At 42.1% G+C, this 22174-nt stretch overlaps 3 protein-coding genes and 1 pseudogene across 16 annotated transcripts in view; 3 read left to right on the forward strand and 1 right to left on the reverse strand.

Moving 5' to 3' along the window:
* The first annotated feature begins 2573 nt into the window (after nucleotides 1-2573).
* On the forward strand, nucleotides 2574-4880 carry LOC117736448 (annotated as a pseudogene).
* Nucleotides 4881-6306: 1426 nt separating this feature from the next.
* Nucleotides 6307-7415, forward strand: LOC117735764 (uncharacterized protein DDB_G0284459-like). Its single transcript, XM_034540550.1, has 2 exons — nucleotides 6307-6438; nucleotides 6532-7415. The coding sequence occupies exon 2, from the start codon at nucleotides 6665-6667 to the stop codon at nucleotides 7385-7387; it is 723 nt and encodes a 240-aa protein (XP_034396441.1). The 5' UTR covers nucleotides 6307-6438; nucleotides 6532-6664; the 3' UTR covers nucleotides 7388-7415.
* Nucleotides 7416-10852: 3437 nt separating this feature from the next.
* LOC117737004 (zinc-binding protein A33-like) lies at nucleotides 10853-12623 on the forward strand. Its single transcript, XM_034542710.1, has one exon. It carries the CDS (start codon nucleotides 10994-10996, stop codon nucleotides 12416-12418), a length of 1425 nt encoding a protein of 474 aa, XP_034398601.1. The 5' UTR covers nucleotides 10853-10993; the 3' UTR covers nucleotides 12419-12623.
* Nucleotides 12624-14782: 2159 nt separating this feature from the next.
* camk2b1 (calcium/calmodulin-dependent protein kinase (CaM kinase) II beta 1) overlaps nucleotides 14783-22174 on the reverse strand; it is a 48047-nt gene continuing 40655 nt past the window's right edge. For 7 of the 14 annotated variants that reach the window (XM_034541350.1, XM_034541346.1, XM_034541348.1 and 4 more), the window contains 4 exons: nucleotides 18507-18582; nucleotides 18297-18391; nucleotides 17788-18021; nucleotides 14783-16765 (listed from right to left, as the gene is read on the reverse strand). In XM_034541350.1, the coding sequence (XP_034397241.1) occupies nucleotides 17789-18021; nucleotides 18297-18391; nucleotides 18507-18582 (404 nt within the window). In that variant the 3' untranslated portion in view covers nucleotides 14783-16765; nucleotide 17788. Of the gene's footprint in view, nucleotides 16766-17787; nucleotides 18022-18296; nucleotides 18392-18506; nucleotides 18583-19075; nucleotides 19250-19925; nucleotides 20097-20928; nucleotides 21019-22174 lie in introns of all 14 variants that reach the window. The other 7 variants (XM_034541340.1, XM_034541338.1, XM_034541344.1 and 4 more) reach the window with 2 other exon arrangements.

A 22174-nucleotide genomic window follows, 5' to 3' on the forward strand; every position in this document is an offset into this window, starting at 1 on the left:
GTCTTTCCCTTTGAAAAGTTATTTTTGGGGAGTTTTTCCTGATTCGATGTGAGGTCCCGGGACAGGGATGACGTATGTGTACAGATTGCAAAGTACAATTTGTGATTGTGGGCCATATATAATATAAACTAAATTGAAAATTGAAAAATGTCCCGACTATATTTCCGGGTCACTGTGATACAAGATCACAGACAATAAGGCCACAGTTAAAAAAAAAGAATATAAAAAAAAAAAAAGTTAAGATTTTTAGGAAAACCAAAATACACTATTTTAAAAATAAGAATAAATAAGGACGTTGGCGGCACAATAATTACGAAAAGTTCAACTGGCAACGAAAGTTGGAACTTGTCGTCACCTTTAAAAGAAATAAAAAAATGCATCATATTTTATGAATTGTTTGTATGTTTTTAATGTAAAATCTTAGCGTGTGAAAATAACATCGGGAGTCAAACACACTCAGTGAAGTATAAAGTAAAATATGTCGCTCTGAAAGGAAGTGGAGCAGATGTGTATAAAGTAGCAGAGAAATGTAATACTCAAGTAAAGTACCTCAATATTGTACTAAAAGTAAAAGTACTCAGTTCCAGTGATTTCAAGGGGACGATTGTCTGTGTTGTCTTTTTTTGGACGGGGTCAAAAGGTTAAAGTGACCCTTCGCTACGATAAGCTCCCTTAGCAACGGTTGCTATACACTTACGCAGTTTACATTAACAGTGGCAGATTTAACAGTATTTTTTTAAACAATGGGTCCATCATTTCAGACAAAGGTATTCAGCAACAGCACACGTCTCAGTTTTAAATCAATAGTCACGTTAATATGAACATTTAAACAGGTTTTGTTTGCTGTAATTATACCTCCTGTTCTTAATTAGATATTAAAATATCCTCTTAATGGAAGAGATGTAGGGGGGGGGGGGGACATGATCTATTTCTAATATTTGTTCTGTACAAAAGTGTATATGACTTTAATAAGAAGATTCAGCAGACATGTTCCCATGTTACAGTCTATTAGTACAACATTCACACACACGTTTCCCTGGAAAGAGGTTCCTTAAGGAGCTGCTTTTATGGAGGATTTCATTTATGGGTATTTTATCTTCCATCTTTTTATGGGTGAAGAGATTAAACATTGACCCTGCATTGTTTATAGTCAATATTTCTCTTCCTTTTTCCTTTTAAAGCTCATTTTGGACAGAGACCCTTCAGGTCTGGAAAACCAAATATTAAAATGTACACGGCCTGGGTTTAAAATAAAAAAAGAAGTGTTTTACCGGAAGCAGCCTGCTGTAATTTGGAGTTTAATGATTGTTTCCATCTCTTCCCTGGACATTTTAGGACTCCAGTTTTTGAGAGGTATTTTAAAAACATGGAAAGAGAACTCAGCTTATGCCAACATAGTGTGTCAGTGTGAATATACAAGAGTGTGTCACTCCAGAGTGAAAAGTTTTACTACGATGCAGAAATAAATAAACACATGCCTCGTCGTCGTCAACGGCGAATATATTATTCGCCACCTTGATGAGAAACTTGTAAAAGTCCAAATATAGACGTTTCACACAGACTTTTTAAGAGTGCATTAACTTGTGTCCCACAACGTTATTATACGCACGAGTTACAGACAGACAGAGACAATTTGTAAAATTTTTTGTAAAAAAGTTTTGTAAAACTCAGAAAGAAGAAATGTGACACGCCCAACCTCAACAAACTTTGTCAAAACTTATGTAGAACTCTCTCTCACGAAGAGAGTAAGTGACGTGGTGTTTGTGTCACCGTCTGATTTGATCATATTGTCCCACGTTTTGGATTTGGTAACATGGACAGGAGGATTGTCCAGCTACTTAGTGTAATTTGCACAGCATTGTGGGTAGAAGTCGTGCATCACGTACAATAACTTCATTAATGCTTTTATCATCACTATTCTATTGTAGCCGCTGTCATTATTCTGCTTAATGAGATAAAAAAAAATCTTAATAATGAGATAAAAAGGTTTCTAGATAGAGTAGACACAATGTTGAAAACCAATAGTCATATTAGTGAGTTTGATCTCATGTTTTTATAAATACTCACTAAATAAATCACACTAAACATTTGGCCCCTTTGACTTTGATGAATATAGAAAATGAGATAAGCAAATCAGATTAAAACCTCAGCGTTGGTTCTTATAAGTGCAGGTGAAGAGTGTGATCAGTATTTAGTCCACCTGGAGGAAATGAACACAGTCTTTTAGACATTTTATCAGAACATCTTACAGCTGCTGAAAAAATGAAATATGCTGTGAAACTGGTTTAGTGTCAGTGAGCCTGTTGACATGTTCAGTCCTCAACACAACACTCTTCTCCTTGTTTGTGGCATTTTATGATCAGTTATCATTTTATTTAGTGGAACAAAAAACGAGACAATAGTTTTGAGCTCAACTTTAAAACAACAGCTGCTTAAATATGGAATTTGTATTTAATCAAGAAGAGAAAGTTTACCTCAGAAAGACATCATGACTCCACCTGCTGGTGACTACATGACATAGCAGCATTTCTTCCTGTTAATTAAACCTGTCACACAGGTTATTGAAAATAAAAGTAGATGTTGTCATTGTTGAGCAGAGCTGAGACGCCAATACAGGGACTGAGATCTCTGCTGGAAAACACACGGTCGGAGTATTTAAAGCAGTGAAGAGACGGGACAGTAACCTGGTGAGTCTTGATATTGAAGGATCATTTATATACCGAGACAAATGGCTGAGAAAATAGTTCTTGTTGAAAGATTCCTGAACTGTAACGTTTGTTCAGAGACGTTCAGAGATCCTGTGTCTCTGAGCTGCAACCACAGCTTCTGTTCAAGCTGCCTGGAACTATTCTGGAAACAAGCTGGAAACAAAAACTGTCCCCTTTGTAAAAGGAAATCCTCAAAAGAAGATCCAAATGTGAACTTTGTACTGAAGGAACTGGCTGACTCCTTTGCTGAGAGGCAGAATAAAGCTTCACCTGAGACGGAACAAGAGAAGGAGAAAGAGGAGGTTGTGTGTGAGAAACATCCAGAAGTCCCTTGTTGGTTCTGTGAGGACGAGCAGAAAGCTGCGTGTCCTGTCTGTGAGTTTCATCTCCACCAGAGTCACAAGGTGGTTCCTCTAGAACAAGCAGTCAGTGACCTGAAGGACCAGCTGAGATCTGACTTGGAGTCTCTGCAGGACAAGAGGGGCAAACACAAACAAGTGGAGGAAACATACCAGGAAGTGATTCAACACTCCAAGGAGCAGCTGTTGTCCACAGAGAGGCAGATCAGAGCAGAGTTCAACAAGCTCCACCAGTTCCTGAAAGAGGAAGAGGAGTCCAGACTGGCAGCTCTGAGGGAGGAAGAGGAGCAGAAGAGGAAGCCCATCAGCAGAGAGATGGAGATGATTCAGGAGCAGATCTCCTCTCTGTCAGACAGCATCTCTGCTGTTGAAGAAGACCTGCAGAAACACAACGTGTCCTTCCTCAGCAGTTATAAACCCACTCAGACCAGAGCCAGAGTCCAGAGCTCACGGTCAGATCCACAGCTGGTCTCAGGAGCGCTGATAGATGTGGCCAAACACCTGGGCAACCTGTCCTTCAGAGTCTGGGAGAAGATGAAGGACAAGGTCCACTTCAGTCCTGTCATTCTGGACCCAAACACTGCAGGCTGCAGTCTCCATCTGTCTGATGATCTGACCAGTTTGAGACGTGGAGACACAAACCAGAAGCTTCCTGAGAATCCAGAGAGATTCACTAAGTATACAGAGGTTCTGGGATCTGAGGGCTTCAGCTCAGGGAAACACAGCTGGGATGTGGAGGTGGGAGACTATCCTGTCTGGTTGGTAGGTTTGGTTAAAGAGTCAGTTGACAGGAAGGGAAAGATATCTGCTTCTCCAGCATATGGATTCTGGTGTTTATGTCATCTCAGTGGGAAAATACACTAATGGAGCTGCTGTCAGAGTGAAGAAGAGTCTCCAGAGGATCAGAGTCCAGCTGGACTATGACATGGGGAAGGTGTCCTTCTATGACCCTGAAGACATGACTCACATCTCCACTTTCAGAGACACTTTCACTGAGGAACTCTTCCCATATTTTTATATTGGAAATGCTGGTGATGCTAAAACTGCTGAAATCAAAATCTGTCAACCTGATATTTCTCTGTGATGTTCATGGAGGGTCGAAGTGATTTATTAGTATTATTATCACGGAGGTGTTTGTTGTTGTTTTTGTTGATTACAGACAATTGAGGTAGGAATCATAATGATAAAACAATGTTCAGATCAAGGTTAAAGAAAAAATAAGATTTGATCTCTTTCAGCAAATGAACTAAAGAGACACATTCGTTGGTTGTTGTATAATATAAATATGTTTTCAAAGCACAGGATGAGGAACTAAAGCATAAATAGGCAGAACTGTGTTTGTGAGGCTTTATGTTCTAAATGGTGTTTGTGGTGTAAATATCCTTCAAGAACAGGCGAGTAGATTTACTGTGATCATTTTATTTAATTTCTTTCTCAATGAGCAACAAGCTTAAGTTTGCATTAAAGAGGCTGTGACTTTAAATCACGTAACCACAGACAGCCTCATCTCACCTTGTTCATCTTTGACATTAAACAATTACTTCATTGTGTTTCATAGTAAACTGGTTACTTTCATAAATATATGGTGTGCTTCCTTCAGTTGTGATGATATGATGCAGGATAATGTTACATTCATTTAATATCTTTTTGAACACATATTTTCAGTCAATATATCCAAATATACATTTGATGCTGTTGATGTTCAGGTATAGTTGTGTTCTGTTTTGTTCCACAAGGTGGAGACAAAGTTCACATTTTGGCTTTAGGCGGGTGAGAGTTTTGATAATTTTAGTTCCACTACCTGACACTTTTTTTTTTAAACATACATATTATTGTTTTCTGCACAGTTTCACAAAACGTTACCTTTGTTCAGGGTCCGGTATAAAATGTCTCTGTTTCTGCTCCTTCAGAAGGTTCCTAGCTGTCCCTCTGGGTATAATCACAAGTGACTGGGCCTCTTGTTAAGACGCTTCATTTTGCAACTGTTTATTTAATTATCTCAGAAATCAGATTCATCACTTGCCTGTTTTTTGTGTGTAACTGTAGCATCTTAATTTAAATTCAGATGTTGTGTATCCAGATTGCTACTAAATAAAATACATTATTCTCATTTCCATGTTTCGCCTCCTTTATTCCTTCTGTGCTTTTCTCCTTCTTTTATTTTGAAAAGCTGCACTCACCTGTTTAGTGAAAGGTAGAAGTCCACACAAGAGGTGAGGGACACTGTGCACCAACACTGGTGAGCTGCAGGGAGATATTCCTGTCTCTTCCTGGTGGACACATGGCCATCAGTCTTTTTTAACAACACTGTCCAGGACTTTATTCCAGTCTCAGAAGAACGTGTGTCATGATATCTGGAAATACACAATAAAAATTTGTAATACATATTTGTAATGAGGAATATCAAAGCTGTGAAGTTCTGGTCTTTTTACATCAACGTAATGTAGATGTGGTAGAGTGGTGAAGGAAGTATTCAGACCCTTTACTGGAGTAAAAGTATTAGGATAAAACTGTGAAAATACAGTAAAAATATCATTCACAAAATGTACTTCAAGAATAGTACTCATGGAGCAGTAAAATGTGTCCTGTCAGCATTGTTAAATATGATGTTTCTGGATTAATATTACTGCTGCTTTAATGTGTTGCATGTTACTGGTGGAGATGTTTAAGCTTGTGTTCATTTTAACTCCTTTATATCCTGTAGTTTAATCTACATCAATGCATCATAATCTATAAGATCATCATGTTTGTAGAGGCGTGTACTTAAGGAGGTAGAACAAAGCACAGCAATGTTTTTATATTTATATTCTTAAGTGCATCTTGTGCCAGTCAGCCTGGCTTTATTTTTGCGTGGCTAAAAAGAAATTCACGAGGTGCGTCACAATTGAACCAATCAATTTACCTTTGACGATCATAATGCACTATGAACATAGTATTCATGCATCATAATCTGCTTAAAACACTGTATAATTCTAGCTATACGAACACATAAATATATGTTTTAATGACTTATAACGTCAATGATCATAATTGCTTTGGTCACTCACAGTGGTCAGAAGATCAGTGTATTAAAATTCGCACAGCTGTAACCAAAGACAATCTTTTTATAATGCATTACAATCAATGCTATGAGGCATTATAATGTTATAATAAGTCACACTACGTGGTCATTGTTTGCTTTAAGTGGAGTGAAGCCCTGGAAACGTGTCCTGACCAGTTTATGTAGGTCTTTTATAACCAGTTGCCATGACAACAAAGGGGGGGATACACACAAACAATAACAGAAAGGGTTTTATTTAATTTAGGTAGCATGAACATAACTTGGGTAGCATAAACAGTGGCGTGTGGAGTCAGTAGTGTCAGTGGTGGAGGTGAGTGCATGTGTTGTATCGTGTCGGTTCAAACCATACTCTTCCTCAGGTGTTTCCACTCTCCTGATGACCCTTTGCCACGCCCACCTGCAGGGACGCCAGCCAATGGCAGAGAGTGTCGTCACAGTTCCCAGTGGCGCCTGTGAAGGAGGGGATCTGTCCTCCTCATGTTAGAATTTACTGGAATATTAATTATTAAGTCAAAACACAACATTGTTATTCAGACATGTCCATGGATATTGGAAAGAGCCAGGACAACGACCACCCAGAACGGCACCCAGAAGAAGAGGATATGACCCGGAAACGTAAGCGAATCAGCGACGAATCACAGCTGCCGCCGCCTAAACGTCAGCGGCTCATCGACAACACATCGACGGTTTCTGACTTCACCTCAAAGGACGATTTAAAAAAACAGCTCTTGGGCCAAAGAGAAAAAATCGATGCTCTGGAGAGAAAAATCGAAAGGGACTCGCACCTCAGAAGAGAAGCTTTCCAGGCAACCACCCGGAGAGTTCTGGAGGAAAACTTTAGGAAACAGCTGGCCAAGAATGAAGACTTGAACAGGGAACTCCAACGGTGGAAGGATGAAAAAGAGGACCTGAAAGTTACTGAACAGAGCCACAGAAAGACATTGAGACCGTGGGAGTCTACACAAATAGGCCGCACACCTTGCCACCTCTCCTTGAGGAGGATGGTTCTTCAGCAGAGGTTGAGCTCCATTAGTACCTCTTCCTCCTCCGCTGTCCCCCAAAATGACAGTAGTACCTCTTCCTCCTCCCCTGTCCCCCAAAATGACAGTAGTACGTCTTCCTCCTCCCCTGTCCCCAAAAACACAGGGCAACACAGTGACACCTCCACCTTTCTTTCTGTGTGGAGGTTGAATATTCTCCTTCTGGCCGCTATGGTTTACTCGTGGTGCTCAAGTTTCTTCCCACAGAATCCACAATAAAAATTCAGCCTAAAGGGAATTGCCTCACTTCCGGTTGCCAGCGTGTGTCTGCTTTCTGATAGCGTATTTCTCTCCAGCTAAACCGAGCTAAATGTGTGATGTTCTTTAGATCAGAGTATTTAAACACTCAGATCTCTCCTTCATTGTTTACTTCTGCTACGGTACCAGCTACCACCCTACCAGCTTAGCAGCTAGCGATGGCTTCCTTCTCGTCCTCGCCCCCTCCTGCTCTCTCCTAGTCAGTGTGTCTCATGTATAGCTATTCCTCTGCCTCCCTTACTGATAACGGTACATGCAATAAGTGTAGTTCATTTGCTAGGCTGGAGGCAGTTCTCAGTGGGTTGGATGCACGGCTCCGCACCATCAAGGCTCAGACGTTAGCTACATTGGTTAGCTCGGGCACCACCAATAGTCGGTGCGGGCTAACCAGACGTAGCTTCTGCAAGCTGTTCCCCGGCAGGCCCCAAGCAGCCGGGACGCTGGGTCACTGTTCGAAGGAATAAGAAGTCTAAGCAGAAGCCCGCTGCCCACCACCAACCTCTTTACGTTGCTAACCGTTTTTTTTATCCCACTCAGCGACACACCCGCTGAGAAACAACCTCTGGGTATCGGCAACTATATTGCCTTTTAGGCCACATGAAGTTGTCTTAATGGACTTCACCGTGCTGAAACCGCCGTCAGATGGAATAGAGAGAACGTCTTGGTTTTTTACCGATGTGTTCTCCAAGTTCACGCTTGCGGTGCCAACCAGAGACCAGCGTGCAGTCACAGTTGCAAAGAACTCTGGTGAAATGTTGGATTCAGCCCTATGGGGTCCCTTCAAGGTTGCACTCTGACCAGGGGAAGTACAGGGAAACATACTGGCTACTCGCCGTATGTTCTCATGCTCGGGAGGGCTCCAAGTGAATCCGCTGGATGTTTGGCTGGGACAGGATAGGGAGAATTTTGAGGGTAATGTGCATGAGTGGGTTGAGGAACATCAGAGGAGATTGGGCGGTGCCTACGCTCAGGCTAGAAAGAACATGGAGCAGGCAGCAGAAGCTCGTAAAAAGGTATGCAGGCCCGCCTGTAGGTGACCATCCTTTACAGCCAGTTAGTTCATGTTAGGAATCGTCGGTTTTCTGGTAGGCATAAGATTCAGGATGTGTGGCTCCCCACCGTGTACAATTAGTCCAATCCTCTTGGGGTTTTCTCCTGGTGCAACATTTAAAAAAATACAAATTATAAAACAGTATTAATACAATTGTATGACGTGATGGTGAGACAAAACAGCAAACTGAACCCAAACAATAATAAGATAAACTTTTATTTAATTTATTGTCCCATTTCGATGGTTCGGAGGAGGCGAGGTCAAAACGAGCTGTCTCTGTGTCTATTCAGACTTCAGCAATATGAATTAAACTTAAAGCAGAATATGATCAACTGTCCACCACAATAATAATACTTATTTTTATTAAAAAGGCTGTGACTTTAAATCGCGTAACCACAGACAGCCTCATCTCACCTTGTTCATCTTTGACATTAAACAATTACTTCATTGTGTTTCATAGTAAACTGGTTACTTTCATAACTATATGGTGTGCTTCCTTCACTTGTGATGATATGATGCAGAATAATGTTACATTCATTTACTTTTGAACACATATTTTCAGTCAATATATACATTTGATGCTGTTGATGTTCAGGTATAGTTGTGTTCAGTTTTGTTCCACAAGGTGAAGACAAAGTTCACATTTTGGTTTCAGGCTGGTGAGAGTTTTGATAATTTTAGTTCCACTCTTTTTTAGATACATATTAATTGTTTCCTGTACAGTTTCACCAAAAGCTTTACTTTGTTTAGGGTCCGGTATAAAATGTCTTTGAGTAAATGAGTAACAGTCGTTGGTCTCAGTCGACAGCAGATCTACATGTTTCGTTGTCGTGTGACTCACAAGCCTCCCGCGGACTGTTGTGCAACACGTGGGTCAAAGGTCGTCCTTCAGGAGTGACCCTCTCTCTCTGAACAGACTCGTGAAACAGATCCCCGTCACTGCAGCTTTGACATGTCAGCGCATCGATTGAAACACGCGACCCAACTGAGGCGTGTTAGTGAGAGTTTGTAGAACACTTCCTGGTGGAGATGAGAGGCGCGCTGACACGTTGCCAAGTTACGACGAGAAGCCGCCGACTGTCACGTGCACAGCTTTTGTTTCTCTGTCACAGATATGAAATAATCCTGTGGCCTGTGATGAGAATGTTTACACAACATGAATCTGTTAAACTACTCTGCCTCCCTGAATGTGTTCAAGGCTCGTTCTGTTCTTTATTTTCACATTTTCTCTGGACTTTTGGAAGAATAAGTGAAAGATGAAACAGGAAGTTAAGATGTTTACCTTCAACAGATTGATGAAAACATTTATAGATTGTTTTCAACAACAAAAGTGAATATTTGTTATTTGGTTTTACAGTTTTTTTTTTATATGATACTCATTCCAAGCAATGCATGAAGGGATAGACCCAAGTCCTCACGTGACCCACAACAAATGATGAGAGAGTGAAGGACAAAATAACTGAGAACACGTAAGAAGAAGAAAAACAGCAAAAGATGTTCAATATTAGAATATGTACGTGTATTTTCACTGAATGCCAAACATTTAATCAAACTGGATGACGTGTCAGCAGAACATGTTTCCTGTTACGTGTTCCTGTTGGGCAGAAAATAAAAAATGTTGTTCAACTGGTTTAGTGTCAGTGAGTCTGTTGAAATGTTCAACTGTGCCCTCTGGGCCCTGCCTCCTGGGCCCTGCCTCCTCCCATGGCCCTGCTGAAGCCCCTCCTCTCTTTCTCCTTCTGTTTACATGGATCGTGGTCCATGCCCACTACTCATTATATGAATACTTTCTGTCATATTCATTGAATGTGTTGTAAATCTGTCATGACATCTATTCCTTGTGTCCATCCGGGGAGAGGGATCCTCCTCTGTTGCTCTCCTGAAGGATTCTTCCCTTTTTTTTCCCGTGAAAGGTTTTCTTTCTGGTTTTTTTGGGGAGTTTTTCCTGATCCGATGTGAGGTCAAAGGTCAGGGATGTCGTATGTGTACAGATTCTAAAGCCCTCTGAAGCAAATTTGTATTTTGTGATGTTGAGCTATACAAATAAAAACTGAATTTAATTTAATTTAAATTAAACCCTCAGCTTTGGTTCTTATAAGTGCAGGTTAAGAGTGTGATCTGTATTTAGTCCACCTGGATGAAATGAGCCATTTTAGGATCAGTTATAATTTTATTTAGTGAAGCAAAAAAACAAGTCGTTAGTTTTGGATTCAACGACTGCTTAAATATGGAATTAATATTAATCAAGAAGAGAAGGTTTACCTCAAAAAGACATCATGACTCCACCTACTGGTGACTACATGACATAGCAGCATTTCTTCCTGTTAATTAAACCTGTCACACAGGTTAGTGAAAATAAAAGTAGATGTTGTCATTGTTGAACAGAGCTGAGACGCCAATACAGGGACTGAGATCTCTGCTGGAAAACACACGGTCGGAGTATTTAAAGCAGTGAAGAGACGGGACAGTAACCTGGTGAGTCTTGATATTGAAGGATCATTTATATACCGAGACAAATGGCTGAGAAAATAGTTCTTGTTGAAAGTTTCCGGAACTACCACGTTTGTTCAGAGACGTTCAGAGTTTCTGTGTCTCTGAGCTGCAACCACAGCTTATGTTCAAGCTGCCTGGAACTATTCTGGAAACAAGCTGGAGACACAAACTGTCCCCTTTGTAAAAGGAAATCCTCAAAAGAAGATCCAAATGTGAACTTAACACTGAAGGAACTGGCTGACTCCTTTGCTGAGAGGCAGAATAAAGCTTCACCTGAGACGGAACAAGAGAAGGAGAAAGAGGAGGTTGTGTGTGAGAAACATCCAGAAGTCCCTTGTTGGTTCTGTGAGGACGAGCAGAAAGCTGCGTGTCCTGTCTGTGAGTTTCCTCTCCACCAGAGTCACAAGGTGGTTCCTCTAGAACAAGCAGTCAGTGACCTGAAGGACCAGCTGAGATCTGACTTGGAGTCTCTGCAGGACAAGAGGGACAAACACAAACAAGTGGAGGAAACATACCAGGAAGTGATTCAACACTCCAAGGAGCAGCTGTTGTCCACAGAGAGGCAGATCAGAGCAGAGTTCAACAAGCTCCACCAGTTCCTGAAAGAGGAAGAGGAGTCCAGACTGGCAGCTCTGAGGGAGGAAGAGGAGCAGAAGAGGAAGACCATCAGCAGAGAGATGGAGATGATTCAGGAGCAGATCTCCTCTCTGTCAGACAGCATCTCTGCTGTTGAAGAAGACCTGCAGAAACACAACGTGTCCTTCCTCAGCAGTTATAAACCCACTCAGACCAGAGCCAGAGTCCAGAGCTCACGGTCAGATCCACAGCTGGTCTCAGGAGCGCTGATAGATGTGGCCAAACACCTGGGCAACCTGTCCTTCAGAGTCTGGGAGAAGATGAAGGACAAGGTCCACTTCAGTCCTGTCATTCTGGACCCAAACACTGCAGGCTGCAGTCTCCATCTGTCTGATGATCTGACCAGTGTGAGATGTGGAGACACAAACCAGAAGCTTCCTAAGAATCCAGAGAGATTCTCTAAGTATACAGAGGTTCTGGGATCTGAGGGCTTCAGCTCAGGGAAACACAGCTGGGATGTGGAGGTGGGAGACCATCCTTTCTGGTTGGTAGGTTTGGTTAAAGAGTCAGTTGACAGGAAGGGAAAGATGGGTGTTTCTCCAGAAGATGGATTCTGGTGTTTAATTCATCTCAGTGGAGAATACACTGATGGAGCTGGTCAGACTCTCAGAGTGAAGAAGAGTCTCCAGAGGATCAGAGTCCAGCTGGACTATGACATGGGGGAGGTGTCCTTCTACGACCCTGAAGACATGACTCACATCTCCACTCTCAGAGACACTTTCACTGAGGAACTCTTCCCATATTTTTATATTGGAGCTGGTGATGCTAAAACTGCTGAAATCAAAATCTGTCAAACTGATATTTCTCTGTGATGTTCCGGTGAGGTCGAAGTGATTCATCATGATTTTTTATAATGGAGTTTTTTTGTTTGTTATTAATCTCAGACAATTCCAGTTAAATCTTCAATTTGATAAAAACATTAAACAAATGTAGAGATCCATTTTAAAGGAACATAAGGTCTGAGCAAATAACATGTTTGTTTATGTAAATATGTAGACTATTTTTTTTCTTTTTTTTTAAGGATGATCAACAAGTTTAGGTTTCCCTTTTATTTAAAATTCAATTTCAAAAAGTCTTTAATTTGTATCATTTTAGAATATTTTTTTTATCTTTCGATTATCAAATGCTTTTTTCAACAAATAACTTTATTTCGATATGAAATCTTTCAGATTGATACATAATATATTTTGATAAATTAACATGTTACCGTTCAGAATGGACCACACAATTAATGTTAATGCAATAATTAACCTGTTATTTGCCATGTGACTGTTGACATGTTTTATATTAAGAGTTTTATCTAATCAACAAACTCAGTTTTCTTCCTCGTTTATTATTTGTCAAAGATTCTGCAGAAATTGCTTTATGATGTTTATATTTCTTCAATGTTGAGTTTAAATTAGAAAAGCACAAATTTGTAATAAAATGTCAATTACTTTAAGATTGTGTTGAATAGTGCTGCAACTAAATGCTGTTTATGTTATCAATTAATCTGTTAATTCATTATAAATATCTGAATTATTGTAAAGAATGCCAAATAAAAGTCTTTAAATTGGAGCAAATGTGCAGATTGTTGTCCTTGATAAATGATTTTAACGATTAATAATTGGTAATTTTGGCAACAATATGGGTTATTAACTTGCATGTTTTCTACCTGGTCAGCAAATATTGTGGTCAAAACCATGAAAGAGTGACTTCTATCAATACAAACACAAAGCTGTGCTGCAGAAACTGACTCACTTTTCTATTTGAATGATAATTTTTATTGATAACACCGTAACACATTTTTCTTGAAGTCATAGAAACACGTAAGAGAACAGAGCAATAATCCGGAGAATCAGAGAACTAGAGGATTAATATTATCACACAGAAGAAACCCAAAGTGACAAAAAGAGACAAAGGGAAACTAGAAAGAGGCGACTGCAGAGACATGATTGAAGAAGGTCGGGAACGGAGGGAATGGGAGAAAGAGAGAAAAGACCAAGAGAAGCCAACTCAGTGTTGTCAGGGCAACGGAGTCACCGGCAGGAGAACGAAGATGTGTGTGTGTGTGTGTGTGTGTTGGTGCTTCGCTTTGTGCGACAGCGCCTCCCGCTGGAGCTCCTTCTCTCTTTCAGCTGACTGTAATCGGTCAGTTGGATTTGAGTGACATGCAGGCTAAGTGAGGGATCATCATCACCATCATCATCATCATCATCATCATCATCATCAACACATCCTCGTGGGGGCCACAGTCGTTAACATCCGTCATCCTGATCATCTTCTCTGTATCGTCTAGAGACAAAAAAATAATAATCGTACGCGCTTATAAAAAGCTGAGAGGACAGACAGAGAAAGGTTGAGTGTGTGACGGCATTCGGTAGAAAATGAGAAGCCAAATAAAAAAGGAAAACACCCCAAAAAAAAAAAAAAAAGTGTCCAAGTTGACTGTCATGCAGAGGAAAAAGCCATCTACGCTGCTAGTTAGTTTTAGTTGTGTAACACTGCGTCCTCCCTCATTTTAAAACACGTGAATCCTATTATATTTAAATATGTTCAAGGCTTGAAACACAGCGAGAAGAACGACACATGCTGCTATCTCTTTTTTGTTGTTGTGGGTTTGGGGGTTAAGTTTGGTTTGGCACGACCTTCAGGAAGTCTTTGACCTTTTAGAAGAGGGTCAACTAGGCATCAACAGTTACTGGATGAGACACGAATACAATACTCAAGTCTCATTGGTTCATTTGAGGAAAAAAAAGCATTAAGCAAAACAATAAAAGAGCGTGAAGATCAAGCTTTTTAGAGCTTCAGTTCACTCAAAATACAATCCCTAATTCTAATGAGATTTAAAGTGATAGATGTCCCACTCTGACCTCAGAGGAAGAGATCGATCTACACCGTGAATCTGCAAGATAATAATGTCAAAAACAACCCATAATCTTGCAGAGGACAAAGAGAAAAAGAGAACAAATAAAAAATAAATTCCCACCATGTTGGTTCTTTCAGAGAAACACATGCAGGATGCACATTGGGTGTACTGTCCCTTTAAAAACCACTTGGAGTAGACTCCCTTTCAACAAGTGCACGAGCCGTGTAATAGGAAAAAACAAAACAAACAAATAAAAGAAAGGGAAAAGCACAATAAAACTATTCGCTAAAATAAATAAATAAATAGTCGAAATAAATAGAAACCTGAGGACTATTCATCAAACCGACTGCCCGGTCTCTTTAATATCTTGGTCTGACCAATAGGGGCGAGGCGAACGTGAAGGCAGCCAATGGCGGACGAGCAAAGTACAGAGGAGTCAAACCCCTTCCGGCAAAAAAAACAAAACAGGTTTTCAGTGGTGCAAAGTCCATCAGATTAATCTTGCCACCCCTGGCACAAGCACTTAATATCATAAAAAGCTGAAAATACACGAACAACATATTACAAGAAAAAAAAGAAGAGAAAATCATAATAATTTAAAAATTTTTTTAAAAAAGCCCTGGGCCGAACGAAGGCAGGGGACTGATGTGTCCTCCGAAATAAAGCCTTCTCCTTACATATTTGCCCTCCAGACTTGTAAAGAATACACACTGAGAGAGAAAAAGAAAAAAGGTGTGTTGCGTTCCAGACGGCATCGAGAATCTTAGCGAGTTAAAAATATCACAACTTTTAGGGAAAAGCGGGGTTCTCAACCGTCGCCTAGCAACAGCAGCGGCCACCAACAGCGCATTCCTCCATCCCCATTCAGTCCTTTTCTCATGTGTTCGTGTCTAACGGGGCATTTCAATATTTTGACTTCATTTAATAAATATGATTCTGCCGCATCTTTAAAGAAATGTCTTAATGTCTTCTATGTGCACAATTATGCTGGATCAGAGCAAAACCACCGTCCAAATTAAAGTAAAATATCAAATGATTCCTTTAACTGCTTCTCTGATATTGTCTGTGATGGTTGTTTTTCTGGTTATGACATGGAACATATAAAAAAATTCTTATTTATAACTTATTTGAAACAATAAACATTAAATATATATATATATAAATATATATTTAAATGGTCTCATTGTGATGAGAATTATGGAAACTAGGAAGGAAACATTGTCATTAACGGGCACAAAAAATATAATTTTTTTCCTTTTCACCATTTCTTTTGGGCTCACCCTTCAGGGAGCCATATGGCATCGACCATGAAGATGGAAAAGTACATTTTTACAATAAAATTGCTTGCGGTTTGCGTTAGCGAACCCCTTCTCAGTCGTAACGTTTGAAATAGTGTGTGTCGGGCTTACATGACCACAGTCTCACACACACACACACACACACACAGAGAAAGACTTACTCTCTACATTCACACCATCAGACACACCTCTTCCAAAGAAAAAAGACAAAAGAAGAAAAGAAAACCCCAAACGAAACCAAAACACGTTGACCATGAGATCGGGCGCAGTATTATAGCTCACATACAAGAAGCAAATTACAAAAAAACTGCCAATATCATATCCACTTAATAGCCACGATAAAAAAACAAACACAGCCACTGTTAATATGGAAAAAAACATGCTTCCTTAAAAAGATATATAGAGGAAAAAAAAGATTTCATTCAACTCTAGAAACCACTGGCATCAGGAATTTAGAATTTTACAAATGACATATACAATTGCAAATGTGTAATAATAATAATAATAATAGAGTAATGATAATAGATTTGACTTACAACTTTACATACTGTATTTCCAGTGCAGTGTTTATGTCACACACGTGTGGATTCACAGGAGGACAAGAGGGTTGGTGTCACACAAGTTGTGGGAAAGGAAGGAAGGAAGGAAGGAAGGAAGGAAGGAAGGAAGGAAGGAAGGAAGGAAGAGAGCACATGAAGAAGGAATCACACCAGTGCCGAAAACAACCCCCAAACCCCTCGCCAGTCACCCGGCGTGCCGGAGGGAAGAAGAGGAAGGAGCCGTTGGTTTGATAGCTGTCAGAAGATGTTGTGGGGCAGGTGTGCACAGACAGTGGTAGTAAAAGAAGAGATGCATGCTGGGAGTTGAGCCGAGCGTCCAGTGTGGGAGGGTCTGTTGTTGGAGGGCCTGTTTCCCAAACCAACCCATGACTTGTTCTTTCATCCCTTCCTCCTCCTCCTCTTCCTCTCTCACCAGCAGAGCACTCCTGACAGACAAAGTTATCGCATTCAACCCTGAGAAGAAAAACAAAAGAAAAACAAACATATTAAATATAGACCCCTCTTTCCGTCAGTAAACACGATGACGCGTATTTGGTGGGGGGAATCATTTTCTGAACTCGTTAGTTAAGCGAGGAGTGAGGTAACAGTAAAGTAACAGTGATGTTACACTGAGGTAACACTGAGGTAACAGTGAGGTAACTGAGGTAACACTGAAGGTAACACTGAGGTAACAATAAGGTAACAGGGAAGTAACAGTGAAGTAATAATGTGAAGTAACACTGAGGTAACGCTGAGGTAACGCTGAGGTAACAGTGAAGTAACAGTGAAGTAACTGTGAAGTAACTGTGAAGTAACTGTGAAGTAACAGTGAGGTAACAGTGAAGTAACAGTGAGGTAACAGTGAAGTAACACTGAGGTAACAGTGAGGTAACAGTGAAGTAACAGTGAGGTAACAGTGAAGTAACACTGAGGTAACAGTGAAGTAACAGTGAGGTAACAGTGAAGTAACACTGAGGTAACAGTGAGGTAACAGTGAAGTAACACTGAGGTAACAGTGAAGTAACAGTGAGGTAACAGTGAAGTAACACTGAGGTAACAGTGAGGTAACAGTGAAGTAACACTGAGGTAACAGTGAGGTAACAGTGAGGTAACAGTGAAGTAACACTGAGGTAACAGTGAAGTAACAGTGAGGTAACAGTGAAGTAACACTGAGGTAACAGTGAGGTAACAGTGAAGTAACACTGAGGTAACAGTGAGGTAACAGTGAAGTAACACTGAGGTAACAGTGAGGTAACCGTTTCCCGGCTCTGAGAGAGGTTTCCATTCCGTAACTCTCTACAAGAATGCAAATTAGTGTCTCCAAAATGTCCAACTATTTCCGTGTGGCTTTAAAAATGTGTACAAAGAGTAGGTATCCGATACTGAACGGACGGATTTTAGGGTTGAATTACTAAGACATTGGTAAAAAAAACAACAACAAAAAAACTTCCGCGCTGAGCTTTTCTCCCAGCTGCCCCGGCGCCTGTCGTCCATACCTCACTGGAGTGGCGCGGCTGGTGCGCCTGAGCAGTGGAAGTGGATGTTCTGCCACTTGCTGTCTCTGCGATGCCAGACGCGCGTCTCCTCCGACTGGCTGGACCGCGGCCGACCCTGGATGTCCACGAACTGAGTCAGGCGGATGTAGGCGATGCAGGACGCGTCTTCGCCGATCAGGTGGACGTGGGGGTTCAGGATGGTGGTGTGGATGGGCTTGCTGTTCTTGGCCAAAACTATATTTAAAAAAAAAAAAGGGGTCAAGGATGATCAGTCAGGGGGGAGAATGAGCTTCAGTTTAGAAGTCTCTACTTCCCGATGTGGTCTATTTCTGACGGCGAACAACAACAATAGTGCAACAGGAGAGATCACTGAGCACATTTCTTATTTTTTACGTGGTTCGGACAAATCAGACGTGTAGATTTACACTAAAGCTAAAAGAAAAGAAGAAAAAAAAGATGAAACAGTACGAAACAAAATCAGGAAACAAACAAGATAAAACATTACTTACGGTTCTCAAAGTAGAATCGGTGGAAGTCCATCCCCTCAACCAGGTTGCCCAGCGCCTCCGGCTCAAACGAAGTCAGTCCGGGGTCGCAGATCTTACTGAAGAGGGAACGGAAAAGACACGTTAATGAAGACACACGTCAAACTCTGCATTTGAACCCGAACCCCCCCCCCCCCCACACACACACACACACACACACACACAAAAACTCACGCGTACGCCTCAAAGTCTCCGTTGTTGATGGCCTCTATCAGCTGCTCGGTGATCTTGATAATTTCCTGTTTGCGTGCTGCAAGAGGACAGTGTGGGCACAGAAGATAATCAGGAGTCATCGCCACAGTTGGGTCAGATGGAGTGCGGAGAGGGTTTCGTATCATTTTAATTGTCATGCAAACACGAGAACACTGTTATTTGTGAAGAAAAAAACAAACTGAACTTCTCTTGATTTATAGTGAAATAAAGCTTTACTCGTGGATTCCGTATACGACAAATCTGTGAAGGTGCAAGTTAAGTCGCTCTTGAATCAGTCGGCGAATACATTTTCCAACTAATAAAAATCGACACACACACACACGTGTTCATCTCCATATATCACCGCGAACAAAGCAACCGAGCGATGCATGAACCCGGGCAGACTGAAGAGGAGGTTAATGAGGCTCGGAAGCCAGAACAACACACATCCAGATCGCTCAATTCCCAAAACCGCGCTCGCTGGGGGTGTCATTCGCGATTTGGCTAATATGCGTAGAGGGGTCCCCGGCGGGGTCGTGCTCGGTACTCACTCTGGGAGGAGGACGGGGAGGGGCTGGAGCGGGAGTGAGATGGAGGTGGGGATGTGGTGTGTGCAGGTGGAGGGGCGGGCCTGGCGCTCGGTACCGGTGCGGCGTCACCCTCGGGTGCGGGGGCAGCCGCCGGCACCTTGCGGATGCTGCTTACCAGGTCTGTGAGCCGAGACACTGAGTGCCGCCGTCCAGGAAGGAAGGATGGATGTGGCGGTGGCGGAGGTGGAGGAGGAGGAGGAATGCAAAAGAACAGGTAGAATAAGAATAAAAGGAATGAAATGAAATAAGGAAATCCCTTTAGGAATTTGTATATTTGTGGTCACAAAAACTATAAAGTGTGAACATAGCATAACCCTTTCTTTTGCATTAAGTTATTACTAAAACTACTAAAAATGACTAAAAAACAGAATGTAAATAATGAAAATATTACATTTGACTATTTAACCTGGTCTCTATTTCCTCTGGTGTAAAACGTGTATAAATCTCTGTAATGTACTGAATCTCTTGGCCACTGTAGGTTTCTACAGACATCACTCAATATGTTTTGCTTCGGCAGTTGTTTTTTAACCGTTAACATCTCTTTAGTGCAGCTTTAGTACCATTTCTTTCTTTAGAAAACTCCTAAAGGGATTTTTTAAGATGCAAAAATAACAGAAAGGTGCAGCCAGAAACCCATTCAGCATGAGAGAGAAGATACCGATCTTTCTAGAGATTAGAAAATAAGATATAGGACTCCTTTTCCAAATGGGGACAGAATCAATCCATCTTTGCATGCATCATCCGGATGTTTTTAATTCATATTTTGCGCATCTACAGTACACTCCCTGTCCTTCCCCTGTTTTCTACTTACTCTGCATGGGGACAACAGGGGTGTGTGGAGGGGAGGGGGCAGAGAGGGCAGAGAGGGCAGAGAGGGCAGAGAGGGCAGCGGCAGGTGGGGTGCAGGATCTCCCTTCCCCGTCGGACGTGGGCCCTGAGCCCCTACGCACTGAGCCCAGCAGGTCGGCAAACTTTGTGGCAGCTGAGTTCAGGAGGGAGGAAGACGGGGGAGGAGGGGGAGGAGGAGGCATTGGGGTTCATACAGAGGAACAAACGTTGTCTCCGAGACAACGTGTGACTCACACACACACACAAAAGACAAAATCCATGCTCGGCAATGTCTAAAAAAAACAACAACATTATTGCCACGGAGCTGTGTTGTGTTGCTATTCCCGTTTACATCCGCGAGAAGTGCCTTGAATGTGCATTCTCTCTACTGGCCAGCAGGGGGCGACTCCTGTGGTTGCAAAAAAAAAAGGAAAAAAGGAGTTGGATTTTATGGAAGTCTATGAGAAAAACGACTCTTACTTCTCTCTCGATTTATTCCCCCAGTGAACATTGTAAACGTGAGTTCATGCTCTCGATCTCTAGTTTTAAGACTTCTTCAATGCAACGTGATGTCAAACAGACCATAAAGCAGAGTATGGTCACCAACGGGTGACGCCCCGACGACCGCGTCCACTTCATTACAATCTCTGGTCTCAACACACGTGGCGTGGAACAAAGTTTTTTTTTCTTCTTCTTCTTCTTCTTTTACAATTGCTGTTGTTATGGGATGTTTTCAACTGTCTCATAGCGAGGCATACAAAATGGTGCCGACTAGAAAAGACTCTAACGGAAGAATGAAGCGCCGCACAAGTCAGGGTACTCGAGGGATTTGGTGGTGCTAAACGGCAGCAGATGTATGCTTTTAATACATGCAGGATTTAGTCAAGGGGAATTTCTAGTCAAGCATTATGAGTGAGTGTGTGTGTGTGTGTGTGTGTGTGTGTGTGTGTGTCACAGGCTGCAAATGGCGGGCCATGCTGACTTACAGAACACCGCAGGTGAGGAGCCCTGGGTGCTATCTGGCTGGGAGCTTGTGCTGGACTGCGCCTTAAGCGAGCTGTTGTCTAAGCTCTTCCCTGATAACATGCGTACACACAAGAGAATGCAAAGAGAGATGACAAACAACAACAGAAATGTCACGGTGGGGAAGGATGGGACGGGGAAAGAGGGCATGAGATGACATGGTCTGTGACGGGGGGTTGAGAGGGGCAGATAAATACAAGATGATAAAACCTCGGCCACCTTCTCTGGCTCGGAGAAATGAAAGCTACTTTTCACCGATTGATGTTTTTCAGTCACCAGAAAAACATCAATATTCCTCGTTACTAGGCGTCAGCGTGCGGCCCGACGACGGCTGATCCTTCTCAAGTCCAGTGCATCGATTAGCACTGAAACTCACAGATGAAACTCACAGATGGGCTTCACAAAAAAGAAAAGAAAAGAGGAGAACTTCCACAAAAGTTAATCACGCAAAAATGTATAACCGACACCACCTGCCCGAAAGAAAACGAACCTGTATAGATTACAGACAAGCAGCCCCCCCCCCCCTCGGACGGTAACTCTCCATGTGACACGTTCTCCACTATAAAAGCGCTGCGAGTAACGGACCAGATATGTGTTTGGATGCTCCAAGAGCCGGCTCAGGTGTCGGGTTACAAAACCAGCTGTCGGGGAACTCGCTGACCTGACGAGATCCCAACAGAAGGCCGACGGAGATGCCACAAAACCCCCCAAAAAAACCTGCCCTTTCCCTGCACTCACCTGGTTCTTGTGTGGGGTTTTTTTTCTCTCCGGGGTGTGAACCCTTTGCTGCCTGCAGAACCTCGAATCTTACAAGAGTCGCGAAAGAACTTCTGCGTGCGAGACCAAGGGTGGCGCTAGCAGAGCGGTGTGTGTGTTTAACGCCTCTCTCTCTCTCCTGGGCACTCTGTCTCAGTTTCATGCCACCGGGGTTAAATTTAGACCTCCCCTCCCCTCCCAAGGTGCCCTTAGCCCTCTCCTGCCAGGGGGGGGGGGGGGGGGGGGAGTGGGACTCCACTACAGAGTGTGTGTACAGAGAAAGTACAGTAGCGACCTCGGGGTGTGATGCTCCTTTGGGCTAACCTGCTCCCATCGAGGGTATAGTTTTAACAATTCATTTTAAAATGAGCACCAGAACTTTAATTAAGCCGACATTAGCAATCAATCAATTAATACACCTGAATTTGGTATTTTCAAAACAAGAGCTTCTGC

Source organism: Cyclopterus lumpus, chromosome 9, assembly GCF_009769545.1.
Source record: "Cyclopterus lumpus isolate fCycLum1 chromosome 9, fCycLum1.pri, whole genome shotgun sequence".
Lineage (NCBI taxonomy): Eukaryota > Metazoa > Chordata > Actinopteri > Perciformes > Cyclopteridae > Cyclopterus > Cyclopterus lumpus.